The 24,974-nt window shown below is 57.1% G+C and overlaps 1 protein-coding gene across 8 annotated transcripts in view; it reads right to left on the bottom strand.

The window, feature by feature from the left end:
- Nucleotides 1–23,773, bottom strand: part of SPEG (striated muscle enriched protein kinase) — a 58,755-nt gene extending 34,982 nt beyond the window's left edge. The window contains exons 1-8 of one of the 8 annotated variants that reach the window (XM_027514163.1): nt 23,146–23,773; nt 15,385–15,427; nt 14,421–14,455; nt 13,765–13,854; nt 13,346–13,682; nt 9,210–10,510; nt 7,014–7,157; nt 6,451–6,633 (exon numbers count right to left, since the gene is read on the bottom strand). In XM_027514163.1, the coding sequence (XP_027369964.1) occupies nt 6,451–6,633; nt 7,014–7,157; nt 9,210–10,510; nt 13,346–13,682; nt 13,765–13,854; nt 14,421–14,455; nt 15,385–15,427; nt 23,146–23,533 (2,521 nt within the window). In that variant the 5' untranslated portion in view covers nt 23,534–23,773. Of the gene's footprint in view, nt 1–6,450; nt 6,634–7,013; nt 7,158–9,209; nt 10,511–12,788; nt 13,266–13,345; nt 13,683–13,764; nt 13,855–14,420; nt 15,428–16,427; nt 16,509–23,145 lie in introns of those variants that run through there. The other 7 variants (XM_027514181.1, XM_027514266.1, XM_027514192.1 and 4 more) reach the window with 7 other exon arrangements.
- Between the last annotated feature and the right edge of the window lie 1,201 nt (nt 23,774–24,974).

Raw genomic sequence — 24,974 nt, 5'->3', positions numbered from 1 at the left:
CCAGGTATGACTGGAAGGGCTGGCAGGGGTGAAGAAAAGAGTGGTGTCCTCAAGAAACTTCCAGCTGCTTGAGATGACAAACCAGATACCCACACGACATAATATCAAGCATGAATACGGTGGCAAGAGTGGGGCTTACTGATAAGGGCCAGATGAATACAGAGAACAGGATGTTACTTTCGGCTCAGGGAAGAAGGGAGAACTGATGGAAGGGTGGTATTAGAATTCAGAGTTTGGTTTAAGTAGGAAAAAGCATTCCTGGCAGAGGAAACCAGCTGAGCAAATGCTCAAAGGCAGAAAGCGTGTGCAGTGAACTATAGCTCATCCTTCTGGCTCAAAACTAGGTAAAGAAGAAAGAAGTGGGACGTGACAGTGTCAGTGTCTCTGGCCATTGCGGGGTCATGCTCAGGCCCAGGGGGTCAAGGTCTGCTTCAGGGGTGCAGCCTTCACTCTGAGGGCAAAGGGGAGCTCTGGGAGGTACCTGAGGAAGGGGTAACGTGCCGGACGCTCACAGCACTGACATATGTGGTCAGGTTGTTCACAGCCCACTCTTCACACGCACTGTCTCGGGAGGTCCTCTAGAGGTGATTCCTCTAAATGTCTGCTGGGTAACCCCGCCGAGGAAGTGAGGGAAGGGAGGATACAGGCTGGCCTGCAGCTGGGAGCGTCCACAGGCGCTGCCAGGAAGTGTCCCCACTTAGAGAAGGAGAAGGGCTGTGCTGAGAGTGTTTCTGTTTTGGCTTAAAATGGATCTGGAAGCGGAGAGAATTTCACGTGGTCGGCCTGACCTAGCTATGGAAGCGGTTAATTCCGTACTTGGGGCTGCCGCAAGTTTAGATAAATTGGCACTAACGGTGGATGAGGTCCCCGTTCTTTTTTTTTTTTTTTGGCCACACCGCATGGCTTGTGGGATCTTAGTTCTCCGACCAGGGATCGAACCCAGGGCCTTCAGTGGTGAAAGCACAGAGTCCTAACCACTGGACACCCCCTCATTCTTCTGCCAGCTGTGCGTGATGACTCCCACTCTGGGATAGCAGCTTTTGTGGGGCAACTTGCTTCCGGTAGAGAGCAGTGTGGCAGTGGGCTGAGTCAGGTCAAGGGACCACACTGCTTTCTTAGATGCTGTCCAAATCGCTGGCAAAGATGGACAGAAGGGCCGTGTGGCATTTCAAGGTCCCCTCCATGGGCAGCTGCTGCCTTCCCAAGGAAAACTTGTGATTCTGGAGCAACAGACCAAGACCAGGGGCCAGAAGAAGCAGGGGGGTGGTGGGGGAGCAGATGTTGGCACCATGATTTCTTCTTCCTCTCTTTTTACACTGATGACCTCCAATAAACCACTTCTTCCCTATTATGATAGTGTTGGTCCTATTGGTAGGACCAGAATGAGCTTTGTTAAGCCTTATCTTCTGGCCCAAATGTCCTTAGCCTAATCATTAGCCCCACAGACCCTCACAAATCTTACCAATGAAAGTAGCCCAGGAGTTACAAAGTGATCCTTGCGTTGTAGACGAGAACACACCACCAGCTGGGGCCAAGGCTCAGCTGGAAAATGCTAGAACCGTAGACTCAAATATAGAAGACCTGTGTGTGAGGGGAGGGCTGAAGGCAGCTGGATGGAGGCCTGGGTGCGTGAATCCCCCATGTCTCCCCTCCTCCTGACCAGAGCTTGCAGTGGGGGTGAGCTGACCACAGCCACCAGGCACGCAGGGAAACAAAGCAGCACTATAGCCGAAGGGAAGGTGGGGAGCCAGAGAAGAAGCACAGAAACGCTCCCCCAGGCTGACCCACCCACAGGGGGCATGGACAGCCTCTGCCCCCCGCCCTGGGAGCTCCAGAGCACAACTTTACCCTTGTGCCTCGAACCCTGACCCCTTTCGGGTAGCGGAAGAGGGGATGGTACAGTGCAGTGATTAGGAGGACAAGCTTGGGAGACCCAGGAACAGGGCTTCAAACCATGATCTGGCCTCCAGCGGCCTCTGCTCCTAGAGCTGAGCACCCAACAGGGTAGCCACCAGCTGCCTGAGACAATTTCAGTGCACTTTAACTAAAATGAAATAAAACAAAAAAGTCAGCTCTTCAGTCACACTGGCCACCTTTCATGTCCTCAACAGCCACCTGTAGTTAGTGGCTACCCTATTAGGGCAAGTAAGAACGTTTCTATCATCACAGGAAGTTCTATGATCAGTGATGCTCTGGAGCAATTTGCTAAAGCTTCCCAAGTCTCCACTTCCTCATCTGTAACATGGTCATGACAAACTTAGACAGTGTGCTGAAAAGCAGAGTCATTACTCTGCTGACAAAGGTCCATATATAGTCAAGGCTATGGTCTTCCCAACTCATATTAAGAGTTGGACTGTAAAGAAGGCAGAGAGCTGAAGAATGGATGCCTTCGAACTATGGTCCTAGAGAAGACTCCTGAGAGTCCCTTGGACAGCAAGGAGATCTAATCGGTCAATCTTAAGGGAAATCAAGCCTGCACTCATTGAAAGGACTGATGCTGAAGTTGAAACGCCAGTATTTTGGTCATTTAATGTGAACAGCTGACTCACTGGAAAAGTCCATGATGCTGGGAAAGACTCCAGGCAGAAGAAGAGAGCGTCAGAGGATGAGATGGCTGGATGGCATCACTGATGCAACGGACATGAACTTGGGCAAACTTTGGGAGATGGCGAAAGACAGAGAGGCCTGGCGTGCTGCAGTCCATGGTGTTGCAAAGAGTCAGACATGACTGGGCGACTGAACAACAACAACAACAGGAGCATAATAATAAAGCCTACCTCCCAGGGTTGTATTACATATGAGAACCCAGTCAACACAAGACCTGATCACATAAAAAGCAGAGACATCACTTTGCTGACAAAGGTCTGTATAGTCAAAGCTATGGTTTTTCCAGTAGTCATGTGTGGATGTGAGAGCTGGACCATAAACAAGGCTGAGCACCGAAGAACTGATGCTTTCAAACTGTGGTGCTGGATAAGACTCTTGAAGAGTCCCTTGCACAGCAAGGAGATCCAACCAGTCAATCCTAAAGGAAATCAACCCTGAATATTCATTGGAAGGACTGATGCTGAAGCTCCAATCCTTTGGCCACCTGATTCGAGGAGCCAATTCATTGGAAAAGACCCTGATGCTGGGAAAGATTGAGGGCAGGAGGAGAAGGGGGTGACAGAGGATGAAATGGTTGCATGGCATCACCAACTCAATGGACATGAGTTTGAGCAAACTCTGGGAGACGTGAAGGACGGGGAAGCCTGGCATGCTGCAGTCTATGGGGTTGCAGACAGTCGGCTACAGCTCACTGACGGAACAACAGCATGTTACCTTATTCTGCCTTCCATGCTAAATTTATGTTTCATGGGTGAGTGTTTCCATCGCTTTAAGTCACCTGTTGCTTCTAACATTCTGAAGCAGATTACAGATGCTCAGTAAAGGCTGCTGCCCTTGTGGAACTCTGCCACTTTACCCTTTCATCATCCCGTCTGTAAAGCCGCCATGTTACTCCCGGAAATGTTCCTCTCCAAGGGGTGTATGTGGTGGGATGCAGCTCAAGTGAAGGGAGAAATGTCAAAGGGTTTGTAAAAAAGTATCTGGCACTCTCCAAACACAAGAAACTGTTCAGAGACATGAAGCACTTGGCACCCAGTTGGTGCTCAGTAAATGCACGTGTGATGGATGTGGGCAGCATTGAGAATGCTTAGCTTCACCTCCCACACACCCCCACCACTCGCCCCAACACACACACTCCCTTTGGGAGCACGACTGGGTCTCCACAGAGTTATCCAGCAGGGTGGGGCGGGCGGGGAGGGAACCAGGGCTGGGGTGGGGCTGCAGAGGCAGCGAGGGCAGGCTCTGCCCTGCAAATCCAGCACCCATGCAACTCTGTTCTGCAGTTACCCCCGTTCCTGAAGTTCCCAACCAGAAACTGAGATCTGTCGGATCTCAAAAGCTTGTCCTGTTGAGGGGAGGAAGCCCAAGAGGGCACTGGGCAGCCACCCCTGGTTACCAAGGGGGGCCAGAAGGAGCAAGAAAGGAAGGTGGCTCCAAGAGACCTCTTCCTACAAGACACCATACCCTCCCTCCCTCAACACACTCCCAACCCCAGCCACAGCACACTGCCTGACACCCTTCCCTTGCCCCACCCCCTCAATCCCCACAGACTCCAGGCCTGGGACCCCCTCCCTTGCCAAATGTCTGTGCCACCCACAGGTTCCGCCCATTCCTGCTGCTCTCTAGGTCCACTGGCCCCCGTCCAGCTGCTCTGGACCAAACAGCGCCTTGTAGGGTAAGAAAATCTGCTTTCTCCACGACAGCCGCGTCTAGACTCACGTGCTTGTCCCTCAAGCCCTGAGGCCGTCCAGCCAGCCTGGCTTATGGGAACTGCTCCGTGGCCACAGTGCCTGGTGCGGCTGACTCATGTGATGAAGCTTTCTGGCCCCCCAGGCTGGAGGAGGCACAGAGATGCTGTGGCGGGCTAAAGACCCAGGGACTGGGAAATACAGAGGGGCTGTGGGCCGCAGGCCTGGGGAGGGCAGGGAAGGAGTCCCCAAGGCACAGGCAGGCTGAAGGAAGAGCAGAAAAGGAAGAGGCAATTTTCTGGGAGCCTCCTGGAAACCCATGCTCCTGTGCTCAACATCACCCCTTAATAATGCTAACAACTAACATTTGTCTACAGCTTTACAGTTCATAAAGCTCGTTCACACATTTGCTTTCATTCGTGAGGATGGTATAATTATCTCTGGTTTACAAACGAGGAAACTAAAGTGCAGGGAGGTTCCATGTGGCGGAACATAGAACTCCCAGTCAAGTGCTGACAGTTGCCTTGCCCCAAGCCTCCTTCCCAACCTTAAAAGGCTTTCAAATGGCCCTGAGCCAGTATTGAGGCAAACTGCCCCCACTACTACCACCACCACGCACATACAACCCTCGGCCAAATCTCAGCCCAAGCCAGGTATTGACCGGAGTCCTGGAGCCAGGCCAGGGCCCCCAAAGAGGAGCGGGGAGCTGAGTCAGAAGCCAGATCCCGGAGGTGATGGAAGGACGGAAGCATGCAGTGGAGGGATGGGTATGATTCAGCGTGGTGGGAGGGGCGAGCAGAAGGAGAATACCTAACTCATGGGCTCCTGGAAGGGGGATGTAAGCTAAGGAAGAGGCAGACCTGCAGGCCTGCAAAGCCAGACAGGTGCAACCCAAAGGACCTAATGCTGGACTGGGACTCAGGCCAGACACTGCCAAGAACTCCCTAATCTCTGATCGTGAAGGTGCTGAGGACCCAGGACCACAGCAAACAGGCTCTGTAATCTTGTCCCCAGCAGCATGGAGTGAAAGTAAAGGACAGAACAAGGCGTACTACTCCCTGTCCAGGCACGCCTAGCCCTTCCCCCTGCCCGCCTAATTCCCAGGCTCCTGCAGGGCTCTGATGTCTCTCAGTCCAGGATCTCACAACACCAAGAGACCGCTTGGCCAGTCTAGGGACCAGGTTCATCTACCCTGCACTGTCTTCTATCCCAGGTCCGCTGACCTAGGTTGATTGCCCAGTGGTAATCTCCTTAATGAACTTCCCTAGTGGCTCAGATGGTAAAGCATCTGCCTACAATGCAGGAGACCCGGGTTCAATCCCTGAGTCAGGAAGATCCCCTGGAGAAGGAAATGGCAACCCTCTCCAGTATCCTTGCCTGGAAAATCCCACAGACGGAGGAGCCTGGTAGGCTACAGCCCATGCTCGACGTTTCCTTTTGAAACACCCCCTACCCTCTCTCACCTCCCCACCCCACCCCACTGCCCAGGGCCAGCACTTTGTCAGCCCAGCAACCTGAATGACTTGAACTGGCAATGCACACCAACACCAGTCCTCAACCTGAAAGAAACCGGGCTCAAATCCATAGGAAGTAGTCCGACACCAAGAAAGGACTTTCATAAAAATAGAAAACGAGGCAGCCTCAGCTATATCCCAAGAGGTACTCTCAGATGCATCTTCTTTCGGGCTCTGGGTTCAACTGAAGGAGCAAGGGAGCAGGGGAAGGTTGTGGCACTTAAAAGTATCTGTTTTTACAAGAGGTGGGAATAGAGGTGACCATTCTAGAGAGAAAATGACCTCAGAAGACTCCTGATGGCTTTTAAACCCTTGAGCAAGGAGATTCTTTATCTCTGAGACTCAAGGATAATTTGCTTTCCCCACAGAACCTGGTTCAGGGAACTGCCATGGAAGGAGGGCGTTTAGAGGATGTCGGAAGACACACTTCAGTGACTTCATGAATTGGCGTCTCTGGCATGTGCCTTGGGAATTTGGTCACTGCCTTGGGGGCAGGGCCATTTAAAATGCTTGCACTAGAGCAGCCAACCCAGGAGAATGGACTAGAATGCACACTGGTTGAGAGCCCAAGCACCAGGCTAGGAGTGGGAAGGGTCACTAGTGGCTCACCCCCGCCAGCCCCAGGGCCCACGGTTCCCTACCAGGTCTCACGGCCAGCGTGGCAGCGCAGCGGGCCTGGCCCAGCTCGTTGGTGGCAGTGGCTGCATAGCTCCCGGCATCGGCGGCCCGGGCCTCCCGGAGCAGCAGGGTGTGCCGCTCGCCTTCTGCCCGGATGAGAAGGCGGCCATCACTGCGCAGCGGGGACCCATCCTTCTGCCAGGACACTGTGGGGAAGCAGCGGGGTGACCAGGTTGTCCTTGCCCACAGGGGCCCACTGGGGCCAATCTCCCCCCACCCCACCCCACACAGGGCCCACAGCACTCCTCTCCCCACCCCAGGGAATCCCGAGGACTGACCCCTCAGTCACAAAAGTCCAGGCCCACCTTCCCCTCTCTCAAGGGACTGTGACCCCACTAACACACACAGACACACACATACACACACGACACAGCAGTCTGGCCAGCCCCATGGAATGGATGATCTCCCCGCCCACTCCCCGTACCCCCTCCCTCCCATTCCCCCCAAGGACTGGGGTGGGAGGCAGGGAAGGGAGACTCTCCCCTCCTTCTCTCAATCTTAGCCTGACCCCAGGCCTAGAGCTCACCTTGGGGCGGGGGGTTGGCGGTAACAATACACTTGAGCAGCACGTCCACCCCTGGGGCCACCACTGCATTTTGCAGGGGGATCTCAAACACAGGGGCCTCCAGAGGCTCTTCTCCAGCAGACACATAGGAGTCATCCGAAGACTCTGCAGGACACATGGGCGAGAGGGTAAGGGGACATGTCCCTGTGGGAATGACTTGGGGGAGAGGGGGCAAACCCAAAGAGAGGGCCTTCTGGAAGGCAAGGGTTGGAGACCAAAGGGTCTCTCTCCTGAAGCTCCTGAGACAGGGAAGAAAGGAAAACAGAAGGGAGTTCTCAAACAGAACAGGGCGGCGGGACTCTATGGTGGTTTGGCTGCTTAATTTCAGCCACAGTTAGGAGGCTGGTTTCTGGAGGACGACAGGGACTGCACTGTGCTTGTCTTTACACAAATCAGTCATCAGTGATCATAGATCAGGCCCTGTGCAAGGTGGTCTGAGGAGGACACAACTTCATAAGCTTCCAAACAGAGAACAAGCCAATAGCAACCCAAGACCTAAGCAATGCTAGTGTGACAGGGCAATGTGTGGTAAACTGTCAAACTAGTGATGCCACTGGATTAAAAAGGGAGCAGCAGGTGCTTCCGGTAGCCATGAGAGGCCTCATGAAGATCAGCTTTGACTGTGTCCATTCACCAAACAGTAACACTGCACTTACTACTTACTCCGTATGGGTACCAGGGACACAATAAGAAATAAGAGGCAGTCCCTGCTTACAGAAGAGACCATACACACACAGGAAGAGAGCTCCTACGCACAAAGAGACCTTAAAACTCCACGGTCGTGACTCTCTCTGGGTATTTTCTAATTCTGACCTTCTATAAGCTAGATAACAGGCTTCCCAGGTGGCGATACTGGTAAAGAATCCGCCTGCCAATGCAGGAGAACTAAAAGACGCCGGTTCAATCCCTGGGTTGGGAAGATTCCCTGGAGAAGAAAATGGCAACCCACTTCAGTATTCTTGCCTGGAAGATCCCATGGACAGAGTAGCCTGGGCAGGCTACAGTCCATGGGGTTGCAAAGAGTTGGACACGACTAAAGTGACTTAACACAACCCATGAGCTAGGTAACGCACAGTGTCTGTAGCCAAAAGAGCCATGAAGATGTTATGCTGTTCTCTAGGTACAAAACCTTGGACAAGTTAGATAATCTCTGTGCCTCAGTTTTATCTGTAAAATGGAGCTGATAAATAACACCCAACATCCTATAAAACTGGCATATAGATTAAAATAAAGTAACACACCCAGTTAACACAACACCTGGAACATGGCTGTGGACACTCAATAACGTGGCTAGTAGAACGATGAATAGGCACCTAGTCATCTCTAAAGATTTTGAGACAGTACTACTAAAATGAAGAATAATGTGATGAAAAAAGCGGGGGAGGAGTGCTAAGTGCACTGAGAGAGACACCAACAGTGTCCTAAGAGCAGGGGGTTGACATATCTGGCCTGGAAAAACAGCAGAGGCAGGAGTGAGCTGAGGATGGCTCCTCAGTCTCGCACCAGAAGTGGCACCAGTTGATGTTCAGTTGAGCAGAGTTAGGGGCAGAGGCATTTGGGGTACTGGCCCCATCCACAGGAGTGGGCGACAACACACTGGTTGGCATGTGATCACAGTCAGCTCAGCCACGCAAGGACTCAAAAGATAGGAGGGATGAGGCTAGAAGGGAGGCTGAGTGAGATCTTAGTAGCCCTGATGGGTCAGGTGATGTATGGGGATGAGAAGATCAGTACTGAGAACTGGCTGGCCCTAAGCTTAACAGTAAGAGGGACATGATCAATTACTTATTGAGATGGCCTTTGGTCTCTTCCCCCACAGACCAGTGGGGGTGTGGAGGGTTTCCCCCCACCATTAGATCCTTGACCCAACAGCCCAGCAGGCCACTGGACCCAAGGGACGTTATAGAAGGCATTGGACATAGGATCTTTGCTCACAGCTCCGCTCCGCCCAGCCTCCATCAAAACATTCTCACACTCTCACCATCGGACAGGTCATATACAAGGGGCCTTCAACAATCCTTCACTCAAACTGGAACCTGGGACCGTGCCTTTCCTCTGAAACCGCACCCTCGCAACTGCCTAGCAGTCTCGCTCCTTCCAGACATGCTCCCACCCAGGTCTCACTCAGCACCTTCTCTACCCTCCCCGAGGCCTTACCGAGCTCAGGCGAGGTGGGCCGCGCCCGGCGACCTCTGCCCTGGCTGCGGGCCCCTCGGCGGTCCCAGGCCCCCCAAGGACCGTCCTCCTCTGGCCCTCTGCGCAGCCTCTTCTCGGCCTCGGGTCCCGCCCTGTTCTTCTCCAAGGTCTGGGACACAGCAGCGCCCTCCTGGCCCGGCGTGGCCCAGGGCAGGAAGCGCACGGCCTGCGGCGGGGGCTCCCGCTTCCGACCCGGGGGAGCTTTCGTCCTGGTCTCGGGGGGCTCAGAGGTGGGGGGCGGCACCGGGCTCCGGCACTCCTGGATGGCTCTGCTCCGGGTCAGCGGGAACTGGTCCCGGCGCCTAACCTCCTGCTGCGGGCCTTCCCCCGGCTCCGTCCTGCCCGCTGGCCCACGGCCCCGGGGCCTCCCTGGCTCATCCCCGGGCTTTTCCGCGACGCTCGCAGGGGGCGGCTGGGCGGCGGCGGGGCTCAAGGCCCGCGGGGTCTTGGGGGTGGAGGGCTGGGAGAAGAGCGGCGGCTCGCCGGGCTCTCGGGGGGACGGGGCGCGCTGCAGCGTGGCGCGCAGGGACTCGTGAGAGCGCACCAGCTCCTCCCGCGACGTGGAGCGGCGGATGCGGCCCAGCTCCTGGGCGAAGCGCAGCTCGAGGTCGGACGCAGGGCTGCGCTGACGCGTGCGCTCGTCCAGCGAGGCCGCCTTCTGTTGGAATAGGCGGCGCCGCTCGGCCACGCTGCCCGCCGGGGACCGCAGCTCCTCCTGCGAGGCCCTGGGCGTGCCCCACGGCCCGCCGCCCTCGGACTTGGGCTGCTCCAGCGAACGGGCCTTGCGCAGGGGCACCCAGGGCCGCAGGGGCGCCGGCGGCGAGTCGCTGCGCTCCAGGCTGCGCCGGCGCTCCTCGAAGAACTGCAGCTTGTCCAGGATGCGGGAGCCAGCGCGCACCAGCCTCGGGGAGCGGCCCAGCGCCGACTGGCGGCCCGAGGCCTCACTCAGGGGCGTCTGGGGCCGGGACTCCGCCGTGCCCGCTAGCGAGGGCCCGGACGACTTGGACTTTTTCCCTCGCTTTTCTTCGGCGGTGGCGTCCTCGGGCGGCACCGGCTCCCGAGAGCGCCGGTGCGGCGGCGTGGGGGTGGCCAGGGGCTGGCCGCCGGCTCCCGGCGGGGGCCGCTTACCCACCCGAGGGGACGGTGGGGGCAGCAGCGCGGATTTGGAGGGGGGCGGCAGGGCTGGGCGACGGGGGGCTTCGCTGGCGGGCTGAGGCTGAAGGTCAGGCTCCTCCTTGTGCAGTCCGCTCTGAGGGACACTGCTGCGGGACCAAGACGAAGAGGGGCAGGAGATTCAGGGGGCCTCCCCTCCCAGACCTTCAGGTCGTGACAGGAATCGGGCGGTGGGCATGCTGGGAAGGCTTGGGGGTGACATCGGCCAGCCCGTCCTCCGCCCCCCCACCCGCCAAGAGGAAGGCACAGCCAGAGCAGGTGCTGGGGAGAGGCTGGCGGCTCTGGCCCCGGAAGATTGGGCTGGTGGCTGGGTCCAGGAACAGACTCAGTCCCAGGGGCTCTGGCCAGCCCCCTCTCCCCAGCCCCAGAAGCTGGGAAACAGCACAAACAGAAACTGAGTGGGGGGGGGGGGGGAGGATGAGGCTGAAGACCCAAAAGATGAAGTGGGCAGGGAAGGCGGGAGGGTGGGATGGGGCGGGGCCCTCTCAGGAATTCAGCCTCCCACTCATTCCTGCCCCCAGCTGGCCCCCACAGCCCTGCCCTTCCTCAGCAGGGCATACCCCTTCACTGTGCCCCAGGAAGAACAGGCACACGCCTTCCAGGAGCAATACCCTCATCCCTGGGATTGCCTAACAGCTCCTCAGACCTGTGCCCGCACCAGTGCTGACAGCAGGTGACAGCTGAGGTCCCTGGAGTGGGAGACGAGGGTACCCAGGTTCCCGTGCCTTTGATTAATCTGCCCCCGGTACAAGGCCTCTGACTTTGTCCTGCCCCTGGGAAAGTTACCTTGAGTCCTTGGAAACCACCCCCTGAGAAACACAGAAGCTCCCCAAAGGGGTATGCTCAGGAATAACTCAGCTCCAAAATAACTACTGTGTGGGCCTGAACAGTGGGTGTGGGAGAAGAGGAGGAAGAAAGGAGCTGGGCAGCCCCAGACTGCCCCTCTCACCTCCAGAACTTTGATGCCCAAGAGCTGGGCCTCAGTTTCCCCCATCTGGACTCTTGGGGGCACACCAAACATAGAGATTAGCGAGAAAAGGAATTGGAGATATTAGCATCCTACCTAACACATTAGAGAGAGCTTAATAAAAACTTATGAAATGGCTCATTGAGTACTTATTGTGTGTCAAGCATGTACTGAATGCTTAAAATGCATTGAGTCATTTAATCCTCACAACAATCCTTTGCGACAAGGACTGTTATTATCTCCATTTACAGATGAAGAAAGTGAGGTTTAGAGAGGTGAGGTGCCTTACCAAGGTAACATAGCTAGGAAATAGTTGGTGCTAGATTGAAAGCCCAGTAGTCTGGTTTCTAAGCCCTTATTCCCTCCAATATGTCTGGAATTCTGGGGGCACAGAGACGGGAGAAATAGTATGGTATTGAAAAAAAAAAAAAGTATGGTATTGGCCATAAGCATAAATTCTCCAGCGCCTTAGTGTCAGGCTACCTGGGTCAGCCACCTACACAGCAAACCTCACCTCCAACAGGGTATGGGGTGGGGGTGGGGGGCATGCAATCTAGAGTGCCCTAGGGAGAAAAACCTCAACCAGCCACCTGCAGGGAGGCAGAGTCTACTCTGGGGGAGGGACAGCAGAGTCCCTGAGGAACGGCCTCTGGGAACTGGGTGAGGCAGGGAGAGAAATTGGGGACAGCAGAGGAGATCTCTTGCTGGCAGTTTCAAGCTCCAGGCCAGCCTGTGTACCACAGACATCACTAAGGAAATGGGTTCCTCGGAAGTTGCCATAGCAACTCCAGGCTCCGGCTGGGGCCTGGCAAAGAAAGGCAGGGAAGGAAAAGGCAAGTCCAGGGCATGGGAGCGCCTGGTTAATGCCAGCCAGATAAAGCAAGGGCGCCTCCTCTGCACCTGCCCCCAGACCTCTTCCCTGCCTACCACCAGCCACCTCAGCCATCCACAAAAAGGCCTCCCCCCACCAGGCCCTTTCTTTCTCCTCCATGGTGGTACCTCCCACACACACACCCATACCCATCACAAATCAGGCCCCCCTCAGCTCCCCAAATGCCCCCTGATAACCTCTCTCATCAGCCACTCCCCTCTTCTACCAAAGCACTCTCTTCTGTATCTGCCAGTCCCACATCTCCAAAACCCAAAACCGGCTCCAACATCTCACTCCAACACCTCCGCTCCTCACCGTAGCCTCCCAGGACCACCTTCAACCCCACCCTGAGGCGTCTCCCACATGGGGTCCTCACATGCCCCCACCTCCATCACTCCGAGCCCTCTGCCTCCAGCCTAGCCCCCCCACCCCCCAATCTCCACCCCACCCTGCCCCAGCCCCCTGCGGCCCACACACTTCACATCCCCCTGCTCTCCCAGGCCCCTGGCCCCAACAACCCCCTGACCACCTCGCTCTCTTCTGTCTCCTGGTTGTGCTCTCGCTCGCTCCCTCCTGCTCTCCCGGGAGCTGCCGTGCAGAAAGGTTCCGTTCCTCCCAGAAAAAGGCCCACATGGGAACAGGAATGTGCAGAGATGAAAAGGCAGCAGCTGCTGAGACAGCAGGCACGGAGGGGGCCCCTGATGGGGGGGGGAGTGGGGATCCTGGGGACAACTGGAGCCTGAATGGGCGAGGCAGGAGAGGGCCCCCGGGAGAGTGGAGATCTTGCGGGAGACAAGGAAGGGAGATAGGGGTCCACGAGACCATGGAGATGGCACAGTGAGCCAGGACAGGTGGGAGCAGGAGCATGTGGGTGGTGATGGAACAGGAGGAGGATGGAGCTGTGTAGGAAGACAGAGTGGGCAGCTGGGGCCAGGAGAGGAAGCAATGGTGGGGGGGTGGAGAAGTGCACAGAGGGATGGATGGTGCAGGGGACATGGGGTGTGGAGGCTAATGGACGGTGAGGGGCAGTGCGGGACGGCATGGTGAGGTGGGACAGTGAAGGGCCCAGGTAAGGCCGTTACTTACACGTGGATCGAGAGCGCCCGTCCTCTGTACAGGCTGAATGCGCTGCCGTACAGGTCACTGGCCACCGAAAGGCTATCCTCTGACCCCCAGCTTGCGCCCACCAGATTAGCTCGAGATGCCCGTACGAGCGGCTCCACCCCCAGGTGCCGTGGCCCGGCCCCGGTTGCCTGTGCTTGCCTTGGGCTGCCCGGGAGGCGGCGGGTGCCAGCCCTGCTGCCCGCTTCCTGCTCCAGGACCGTCTGCCCGCTGCCCCACCAGCTCACTTGCTCCTCTGAGGTGCCTGTCACGGAGGTCGGGGGCGTGTCCAGGGAGGTGCCCACCAGGGTATCAGAGCCCCCTAGAGAGAGGAACACAGTGAAGCCAGGCACCTTTGGAGGGAAGGCCACCTGCTGGCTCTGTGTGCACCCCAGAGAGCTCACCCGTGGGGGTGCTGAAGGCCCCATCATCCCGAAGCTCCAGGCGCTGGGTCCCCTGCCCGTCGCTGATGTCATCCTCGCCTGTCTCCGAGTCTGGAGGAGAAAGGGTCTGTGTGGGCAGGGCTCTCCCTCCCCCTGACTCCGACTCTTCCCTCCTGCCTCCCCCGCAGCAGGCTCCACATCGCCATCAGGACTTCCATCATCTATCCTTTCTCGCCTTAGCTCCCCACATCCCGCTGCCCATCCTGGGAGCCTCGGGGTCACCCCTCCCATGCCGGTCCTCTGGCTCCTCACCCCTGCCTCCGTGGTAGTGCCCTCAAAGCTACCTGCAGTCCCCCCACCCAGCCACTTGATGGACTGCAGGGCTGTAGCCCCTCCCCCTCCTCTCCGCCAGTGATAACTTAAGTTCCCACACAGCCCCCCAAATAACAAGATCCTACGTTTCAAGGCTCTAAAGTCTGGGTTCCGGTACCCAGGAACAAAGGGGAGTCACCTCAGAGTCGTACTGTCAGGGCACTCGACCAACCGCAGGGCCAGCCTGTCCTCCACCCCAAACCAGCCGGAACACATCAGGGTGCAGCTGAGGCAGGGTGAGGAGAGGCCGGGGTTGGGCAGGGAAGCAGGGGAGTGGAGGGCCAGGGCAGGAGCCAGTTTCCTACCGTAACTTTGCTTTCTGCAGGAGCGGAAAACTTCGCTTCCATAGGAGCAGCAGGAGAGAGACATGGACAGACTGTTATCAGAGCGTTTGTGGGGTAGGGCATGATGGACAGGCAGGACAGAGGGGCCATCAGGGTACCTGGTGCCCAAAGATGCCTTGTGGGGATGGGAGTTGGGGGAGGGAGACACCTGGGATGAGCAAAGCACCTCTCATTCGCTGACTGCCTGCCGGCCCCAGTGGGCCCAGCACTGGGGAGCCAGTGTGCTTTGGGAGATTCTTCCAATGACCCCAGTGATTCTGCACCTTTGCACTTTCACTGGTGCTCCCACTGGCCACACACACACACACACATACGTACACACACATACACCCACTTGTACTCAGCCCAGCCACAGACCCAGGCCCCCCATTAGGGGTCAGGCCCACCTTCTGGTACAATATCTGCATTGTGCTTTGACCTCTCAAAAGAACCTCTCCATCTGTTTGGCATCATGACGTGACCTGCACCCTCTTCCCAAACCCTCTCTGCTACTGCTGAATGGTCCTCAAAAATGTGGTCAGGCTAGGAGCAAAGTTTCTTGGGCATGTTTCTTTTAACTTTCTCAGATTCTATCAGGTTCTGTGCCTCAGTTTCTCCCTGAATGCCATGACAAGCAGGAGCCACGTGCTGGTTGTAGAAGCATGGCACTTAACTCATCCCCACCTGGCCCACAGATGAAGAATAATAAGTCCGGGACCCATGAGGGGGTGTGCCAGCTAACCCCCACCCCTATTGCTAGGTCCTTTCTCAGCTGCAAGGGGCTTTCTTGGGTGGGTGGGTAGGTGGTTAAGCAGTTAGGTGGGTGGGGGAATATGGGGGTTCTGTATCTCATGGGCCGTCTTCAGGCCTGGGTGCCTCATGAAGGGACATGGACCAAGAGGAGGAGTGTGCACGGGCTAGAGCAGGCAGCTCACGGTCCACGCACCATGGGTGAGTCGGCCAAAGGCCCGGCGGGAGTGGCCGGTTTTCTGAAAGAGAAAAGCCAGAATGAGGAGTTGAGGGGAAGGCTCGCTCCTGATGCTCCGACCTCCCTATACCTCTCGTCCAAAGCTCTGTATCAATCAGAAACTCGGCCCAGGGGCCACTGGGGGCAGAGCAAGCGGAAGGGACCCCGGCAGCTAGCTTCCCCTAAAGGGAATAAATATCTCCAGTTTTCCTTGCTTGTCAGCCCTCCCCCTGGAGCTCCCGCGAGGCTCTGGGGAGGAGCTGGGGAGGAAGAAGGGTGGACTAAGGGTCAAACGCTGGTCAGAGGACTGGGGACCTGAGCGACACTCTCAGAGATAGGCTGACTGATGTGAAGGAAGAAATTTGGTGGGGGTGGGGGGCATGCTTGGATGACTGGGAGATGGAAGGACAAGGACACAGATTCCTTATGGGGGCGGGGGGGGGTGGAGGGGGAGAACAGACACCCCTGAGATAGGTGTCAAGAGGGCAGGAGGGTGATGCGGGGGCAGAGGGCAAGGTCCTCCAAAGGACGGGAGCCTCAGGAAAGCAAGAAGGAGGCCCGGGTCCACGGAGGACAGGGCAGGGCTAGTGGAATGCACTGAGCTCAGCGCGGATCCCTGCGCCGTTGCTTCCAGGAGCCCCGGAAGATGGAAGGCACCGGAGTAGGGGGCTGGGGAGAGCCAGCCAGGGGCACGGAGGGGTTGGACAGAGGCAAGAGGTGGTACAGAAGCCCGTGGGCGCTCCACGCCGAGGGTGGCTGCGGGGGCCTCCCCGGGGGTCGCGGCGATCGCGGGTGCTGGGGGTTGGGGCGGCGGGGGCTCTGCCCTTGGGCGCGGGGAGGGGCCTGACGTAGGCCAGGGAGCCCCCTGGAGCGCGCCCTGCCCGCCGCCTCGGCCGCCGGGGTGGGGCAGGCTCGGCTCCGGCGCCCCCTCCCCCGGGCCCCGCCGCGGCGACCCGCCCTCCCTCCGGGGCGCCCAGCCCTTCCTGCCCCCTCCCGGCGCCGCCCGCCCCCGGAGCCCTCACCTGGAAACGCTTCTTCACCCACAGCTTCTTCATGGCGGGGGAGGGGGCCGGGCCGGCGGCCGGGCGAGGAGGGGACGGGCGGGGGCGGGGCGGAGTCGGAGGCGGGGCCGGGGGCGAGGCGGGGAGCTGGCGGGGGCCGGCGCCGGTGGCGGAAGGAGCCTCGGGGCCGCCGGAGCCCGGGCGTGGGGAAGACGGCGGCGGCGGCGGCGGCGGCCGGAGCCCGCCCTTCCCCCGCCAGCCCGCACCCCCCTAGGAGCCCCTTCCCTCGCCGGCTGCCCTGCGTCCCCGGGGGCGGCGATCACCTGCCTCGCGGCTCCCCGACCCCGCATCGGCCTCCTGGGTCCTGGGCACATGGGGAAACTGAGGCACAGAAAAGGGTGCAGTGGCCCCTAGGAGAGTTCGGGCCACTAGCTCATTGGCTGCCCAGCGCGGCGTCCACACCGCACCCCCCCCGCCTCCCGCGGGGCCGCTCCAGAAGGTCAGCCGCATCTCCACTGGCTCACTCCACAAACATGCGCGCGCGTCCGCCTTGCCAGGCAGTACCCGACACATCGCAGGGCCGCGGCGCCGGGCGGGGGCGCCCGGAGCATACACAGGGCACGGGTCCTCCTAGTGACCTGGACCCAGAACGCGAACCCCTTCAGGCTGCTAAGGAAGGTCAGAGAAGGCCCTCAAGTTCCCTGATTGTAGGTCCTCTGTCCCTGCACCCTGGCATACACACACACACACACACACACACACACACACACACACACACACACACGAGCTAAGATGCCCAGAGATTTTCCTGTTATTCACAAATATAACCCAATTTCTCATTCATGGGTGAGCACACATCAAATTTTCTTTATCCTTCTGGCATTTGGCACCATGAATGTTTTGCTTGCACAAAATGCTACCCCTCCCCCCCACACACAATCATTATAACTAAGTTTCCTAAACATTTATTAAGTGCCAGGCACTTTATCAGGGCTTCCCTGGTGGCTCAGATGGTAAAGAATCTGCCTGCGATGCAGGAGAATTGGGTTCGATCCCTGGGTCAGAAGATACCCTGGAGAAGGGATTAGCAACCCACTTCAGTATTCTTGCCTGGTAAACCCCGTGGACAGAGGAGCCTGGAAGGCTACAGTCCGTGGGGTTGCAAAGAGTCAGACATGACTGAGCAACTTCAGGCACTTTATAATCGTTACCTCACTGACAACAACCCTGTGAGTTTGAAACTCTTAAGAACATGTAACTGACTCCATTTAATCAACAAGTGACTAAGGCTCAGACAAGTCCTATCACTTAGCCAAAGCCACACAGGTTCTGTGCCTCCACGATTGCCCAGATCCGAATTCCCACCCCAGTCCACACAAGTAGTGCCAATCCTGGTTGCTGAGATGTGACTACAAAGTCATTATCATTAACACTGGCAGCATGCCTAGCACATACGGAGCAACGGCCTAGGCACTTGATACGAATAAACTCAATCTGTACACAGAGGCACAGAGAGGTTACTTGCCCAAGGTCACAGAGCCTGTAGTTGGGATCCCGGGATTCTCACCCAGGCACCATGACTGAGTCACTGAGCATCATGCCATAAAACCTCATATGCTGATTGGTTAGGAGGACCCCTAACTTTTTTTCTTTAAAGCATGGGTCCAAAATAAATACTGAGCCAACTGATGAGTTTTGTTCAGCCTGTACAATATTTTAAGTGGGGCAAGCCTGCTCAAATTCAACTGCTGACAAGACCACCTCTCTCCTTTTCAGTTTCTACTTGGCTCCTGAAGTTGTTTGAGTTGTATGGCTCTTTATTTGAAAGTTTTAGGTCATGTCTTATACGTTCTGAGTGCCTGCAGGTGGTCCTGTTACCCAGACCCCCAGAAGCAGAGGTTGCACCTACAGACACACACACAGGACATGCAGTGAGAGGGGGACACGTGTATGTCTTTATCAATTCCAGCCGGAGGACTCGGGACACACATAGGCGATTTCCCTGCCCACCCCCAAACACACCCACTCACAGATGTGGGAGCTGAGTGAGGAGAGGGGGTAACTTGAGCCCCTGTTCCCCAGGAGAATCCGAGGGGCTGGCACATTCCGTAGCAAAAATAACCAATGGGCAGCAGGCGTGAGTGACGGGACAGCTGGGCCGAAGAGGGGCCCATGAGACTCTGTTCCTGCTCTGGGCTTGCACCGCTCACCCACACAGGCCAGCCTGGAGCATACTTTCAGGGTGGGCCTCCCCGAGCTGGCCCCTAAACGCCCCATTTTCTTCCAAGGCTGGGCAGCTGGGCCACCCTGCCATTTCTCCAAACCAGACTTCCAACTTCTGCCCCGCTTGCAGGTCCCCTTAACCAGAGAAAAGCCACGCCTCATCTCTCACAAAGAGCCTCCATTGAGCCAGATACCCACACCCCACTCTTCCCTGCCTTGTTCTAGTCTTCTCCCTTCCTTCCTCCTGCTCACCCTGCTCTGATTTTCTGACATACTATATAATTTTCATATAGTTACGATTTTTGCATGCATAATGTGTTCCCTCCCTGGAATGTCATCTCTAAGAGGACAGGGATTTTGGTCTTTCCCCCTCCCCTGACTTATAAATCTCAAGCACCTAGCACAGTGACGGGCACTCGGTGGGCACTCCATACACGTGGCACATGGGTGGGGGCACAGAGCTGCTGGTAGTGAGGATGGGGGTGGGGGGATGGGGACTATGAGTCTTGCTGGAGCAGGTCATTCTCCAGCCTTCCTCCCATCTCTGTTCTGACCCAGACCCTTTTCTAGAAACTGGAGACGTGACCATCTTGTTTCCACCCAGGATCTTCCTGGGAGGGCTACCCTCACTTTAGGAAAGTTCTCTTGTGTGGGCTTTGGCTGACTTTACAGCCTCTCTATTCTCTTTTTTCCCTTCCAGGGCTCCTCACTGCTCCTGATCTGGCCCCTCCTCCTCTCCCTAATTAGGACTTAGCATGAATGGAGGGGCCACTCTCCATACCCATTCCCAACTCCATGCTGGCTTCCTCCTAGCTTTTCTTCCACACTGTCCACATTCTAGGTGAAAAAGATGATCCTGCACCATCTAGCTGCAGGCAGCTCCTGCTGGAGTCCCCAACCTTTCTCTTGCTAAATGCCTCCTTCTCTCTAATCTCTCCTCTCCATGCCTTCAAGTCCCCTGCGTGGTTTACTACCATCTGTTGACTTTGGCCCTTCTGATTGGCACCAGGGTCCCCCAGGCCCTGGCTATGAGACTTCTGACTGCCAAACACGGTGAGCATTGTCAGCTTGCGCCTTCCCTTGGCTGTGCTCTCTCCTCCTTAACCCCCACCCTTCAGTATAGGCCTCCCTCTCCAGTCACACATGCCCCAAGCTTTGAGGGTGGCACTTGCCCTGATTACTTGACTGGCACATAGCTTCTCAGCCCATCCAAATGGGAGCCTGATGTTTTGACAGAGAAGAATGCCTGCCTATTTTGGAGACAGCAGAGGCTAGGGAGAGAGTGGAGATGCTGGCAGAAGGGTACTTGGGGATACTGACAAGAGGGATAGTTACAATGCTAGATCCTGGCCTCAGTCTCCCCACGCTTCTCTTTCTGAGGACAGGCACTGTGGACCTAGACTCAGATCTGGGTCTGCCACCTCACTCACCAGGTGACATTGGGTAAATTCCCTCTTTGAACCTCAGTTTTCTTCTATGTATAATGGTCATAACAGTAACCTGGAACTTAGAAGACTAAATACTGAAATGAGATAGGGTGCTTTACACATGTTAAATACTCTACAAGTATCCTGCATCTCTGCCATCGTCACTATTCCTAGTCTTTCCTCATTTCTATACCCCCAAATCCCACCCTCCTATTTCGCATCCTTCAAATTCTCCAGCCTGCAGCCCTCTTGTCTTCTCAAGGCCCCAGCTTCCCCAACCATGCCAATATCCCTCTATCCCTGAGCTAACATCTTGGGCTTCAGAAGTGCCAGGAACCTTAGCATCACCCCGTCTTGCCGAGCCAGACGGCAATCCCAGCCAGGAAACTGCCTGCTTCTCTCTGCAGCCAGATCCTGGCTGGACTTCCTCGAGAACCCTGAAGTCCTCCTGCTATTGATCCCAACCAAGAAAGTTTTCCATGAGGAAGTCTGAGCAATGCTGAGCTGCTTGCCCAACTGACCTTGATGGAGACCTCTCACTGGGCAGGGATTGGTGGAGGGTGGGCAGTAGGAAGAGGAGGAAGCCAGACTCAGCCAACATCACCAAAGCAAAGCCCCTCCCTCACCAATCAGGTGGGAGGGGCATAGTAGTCAAGCATGTGGTTTTTGGCAGTGGGACAGACCCAGGCTTCCATTCCTGCCTTGCCACCTCCTATCAGTACAACCAAGGTGCTTCATTTAATCCCTCTGGGCCTCAGGTTCCCTAGGGTTGCTGTGGGACTTAAATGATATATCAAAGGGTACGATAGCATATTGCCTGCCACACAGCAGCATAGTGGCTATTCATACTATTAAAAATTGCTACTAAGACTTATTACCAATGAATCATAATTGCAAAGCTGCTACTGGGGCAAAGCTTCTACCAGTATGAAAAAGTTCTCAGATGTGACTTGCTGCAGCCCCTCTTCTTGTTTTGACATGAGTGGCAAAAGGTCTCCAATCTAGTCCCCGAGCACCCAGGATCCTTTCCTCACCCCAGCCTTTCAAACATGCTGTTCCATTAGAGAGCCTGCAGACGGGCCTCTGGCCTCCGGGCCTCTGGCTAGGTTTGCCCAGCCAGGGCTTAGCTCTGCTGACCCTGCCACCTGGATTCCAGAGGGGCTGGGAGGCTCTAGCATCCTGTCACCCTTCCCACTCTGGGGGACCAGGGCAGGCAAGGAGGTTCTCATCTTCAGAAAGGTCCTCCGTACAACAGACAGCTCCTTCTCCCTTTTCTCTCTCCTCCCTCCAGAACTTAAGAGGTAAAAAGGCCCCAAGAGCCCAAACTCAGAGGACTGGGTTCTGAGATCTGGGATGGGCATAACTAGCTGTTTGTCTTTAAGCAGACAGCTAGTCGTGGCCTCCCCCTCTGCTCTGGACCACAGCATCCTCACCCTTAAAGCTGCAGCCTGTGGACCTGCAGTTCTCTGTGGTCCTTTCTGACTCTAAACAAACATAATGACACCAGGATCCTTCTCAGCACTTCTTCTCTGTCCCGTATCTCTCTCCTCCAAGTTGTGTTCTCATCAACCTATCAATTGTGCCTTTATTTATGTTCTGTTTTCAGTCCCCTTTGCCCCTGAACAAAGGCCCCCAAGGAGTCCCATCGTCTCCCAGCTTAGAGTTCTGCCAGGACGAGCCCCAGCCCCTGACCCCAGAGCAGGTACGAGGAAAGCCTGTACCTGGCCAGGTGTGAAGCCAACCAAGACAAGCCAGCCTCGGCCCTCTCGGTCATTGAAGAGGAAGGTGGGCAAGGCAGAGCTAGGGAGAGAGTGGAGATGCTGGCAGAGGGAGGCCGAGCCTCTTTTCCAGCTTCCGACAGCTGCACCCTGCAGCCTTCTTTACCCTCCAGCTGCTGAGTTCCTTCAGGATGCTGGAGCTGTGCAGCTCGCTATACCCAGGGAGCACGGTATGCCTCCTCCTCAGCCCCTCAGCATGTCCCCCTATGTGACACTACCCAGCCGGAGTGAGAATTCCCTCTTGAACCAGGACAAACTCATGATCTTCAAGCTCTTTGCCATCTCCCCCAATTGCAGCTTTCTTCCTCAGAATTCTATTGCTTAAGACTCAATCTGCTGAGATTCTGTCTTCAGCCTAGAGAAGAACTGGTTTAGGGGCTGAGGAAGTCAAAAAGGAAGCCGAAAACACTGACCCAAGGAAATTCGGCCCTGGCCTGCACCCACACCAGCCCCAGCAGGACCCTGAGCACAGGGCTCAGTCTTATGCCCCTTCCCTTCCACCTAGGACAATCACCCACCCCTTCACACACACAGGCAGGGCCATGCCCCCTTCCATGCCCTCTGAACCTGGGGGAGACATGGCCCATGCACTTCCCATACCAATTCCACAAGCCCCTCATCTGCTGGCACCACCAGACGCCTGCACTGCCCGCCCATGCACATGCACACGGCGGGCTTGCGTGTGGATTCTCAGGCACTCCCCTCCATATGTGCTGGGAACCCTCAACCCAGGCTCTGCCTCCTGCTGCTCTGCACCCTGTCCTGCTGCTCTGCACCCTATCCGTACTTGTCCACCCACTGGCCCCTTCCAACCTGCCTAGTGCTGACCACACAAACCTGGCCTGGCAATGGACTATGAGGAGTTCTGACCCATCCCCTCAACACCACAGCCAGATCAGGGGAGCCCGCCTCCTCCTTCAGACATGCAGGCATGTCTGAAGAGGTGGATTCCGAATCTAAATTATCAGAGCCGGTGAAAACAGTTTCCCCAGGAGGCCCCTCTCTACAGGGAAACTAGGAGAGTTCCCACTATGCAATGCTCAGAGAGGCCTGAGTGGGGCTCAGGCTTGGCTTACCAAACGCTGACCCTTAACCTCTGACCTTCCTGTGGGGAGCCTCTCTATCTTCACACCCGCTTTCCCTGCACTTTCCTCTTGACGGGCACTCCTGGGTCAGCACATCTGAGAAGCCAGAGCACCCGGAAAAAGGCTGGATGAACAGATGCCTCCCCCGAGCCAGCGGCGGCCCGGGTAACCTTCTCTACCTGTGAGCACCCCCCTCCCCCCGGCTTGGCCCCCACCTCCCCATTACCTCCGACCTCCAGCACGGTGAGAACCGCCTCGCAGGAGGCCTGGCCCAGCTCGTTCTGGGCCCTGCAGCTGTACACGCCGGCATCCCGCGGCCCGCAGCTTCGCAGCCACAGGCAGCTGGGCTCAGGGGCCGGCGGGGGCAAGCGCTGCCCATCCCGGAACCAGCTGAGGCTGGGCTGGGGCGTCCCGCTCACCACCACCCGCAGCCGCACGTCGCTGCCCGCAGACACCGCCGCGTCCTTCAGGGGCCGTAGGAAGACCGGCGCCCCGGCCACCGCGGCCGCCGCCCCTCCGCCGGCCCCCACTTTGGCCCTCTTCGGGGGCACCCCGGGGCTGGGGGGTGCCCTCGTGCCCGCGTCCTCGCCTCGCGTGCCCCGGGCTTTCTGCATGGCCTCTGCGAGTTGAGCTGGGGAGACGCCGGAACTGGACGGCCACGGGGGCACCCGGGGGATGTTGCCCTGGGAGATGAGTCCTGGGGGGCCGGCGCCCTGCCTTCCTGCCGCCCGCCCGCCTTCGGCCTGTGCTACACAGAAGGTCACCGGGGCGGCCGCGGTTGCGCCTCGGGGGCTATTTTTAGGCCCCCCGGCTCGGGTTGCGAGGGAGCAGTGCAGGAAGGGGGCAGCAGAGGAGGGGACTTGGACTCTACTCTGCTTCTTCTCCCCCCTTTAGGAGTCCCCGTCGCCCCCCTCCCTTGGCTTATATGGGTCCCTGAGGCCTTTTCCAAGCCCCCTACCCTGCGGTGTGCCCCGCCCCCCAGCCACCCACTCATGGAGTCGGATTACCCTTGGGCTAAATCCCATTTCCCTTCCTCCCTCCTCCTGGGTCTCTGATTCCCAGCCTCAAGCGGCTGGGGGAGAGAGAGAGAGACGGTCCCGGGTGAGACCTCTGAGAGGCAGATGGGCAAGCAGGCCCAAGTGGAGGTGAGCAGAGGCTGGGGAGGAGGGACCAGTGGCTTCCCCCAGCCTCCATGACAGCCGTGGTGAACAGTAAGACCTGGAGCAGGGAGTCAGGTGGACCGCCCAGCTAGTCCCTGCCCTTACTTGCTGGATGACATCAAACATCTCTCAACCTCCACATCCTCATTTGTAAGAACTGAGTCGTTGTACAGAGTTGCAACAAGCAGAGAAGAGTGGGAAGGAGGTTCCAGGCAGAGGGAACAGCCTGACCAAAATCAGAGCATGATGAAAGGAGATGATGTGTGCTAAGAATGAGAGGAGTCTGGGGAATTCCCTGGCTGTCCAGTGGTTAGAACTCCACACTTTGATTGCCAAGCGCACAGGGTTTGAGCTCTGGTAGGGGAAGGAAGATCTCACAAGCCACCCAGCAAGCCAAAAGGAGAATCAGAGGAGTCTGCAAGGATTGAACCCCAGTGGGCGAGGTGAGAGGTGGGTCCTGACAGGAGACCCTTTGCTCCCTAAAGTCTCTATCCTGATGGCCCTGGGGTGGGGGTGGGGGATGCAGGTAGGGCACTGCAGGGCATTAAGCAGTAGGATAATATGGTCAGAGCTGATTTTTAGAAGGATCCCTCTGGCAGCCACAGTGGGGAGGGTGGATTTGAGATGGGAGGCTTGGAAGCCAGTTAGAACCTGTGGTTCTTAAAGTATTGTGTACTGTGCTAGGTCGCTTCCATCGTGTCTGACTCTTTGCGACCCCATGGCCCGCCAGGCTCCCCTGTCCATGGGCCTCTGTTAAAAGCACAGCTTTCCGAGCTCCACTCCCAGAGGTGCATGTAAAGTATGGGGCCCTGGGAGGGCCCCGGAATTGGCCCAGTTACTCTGATGCACCTGAGAACTGTACTTTGAGAAATGTCAAGCGAGGACATTATTGCTT

The sequence above is a fragment of the Bos indicus x Bos taurus genome, chromosome 2 (genome assembly GCF_003369695.1).
Source record: "Bos indicus x Bos taurus breed Angus x Brahman F1 hybrid chromosome 2, Bos_hybrid_MaternalHap_v2.0, whole genome shotgun sequence".
NCBI lineage: Eukaryota > Metazoa > Chordata > Mammalia > Artiodactyla > Bovidae > Bos > Bos indicus x Bos taurus.
This window is presented reverse-complemented; position numbering and strand designations above follow the sequence as displayed.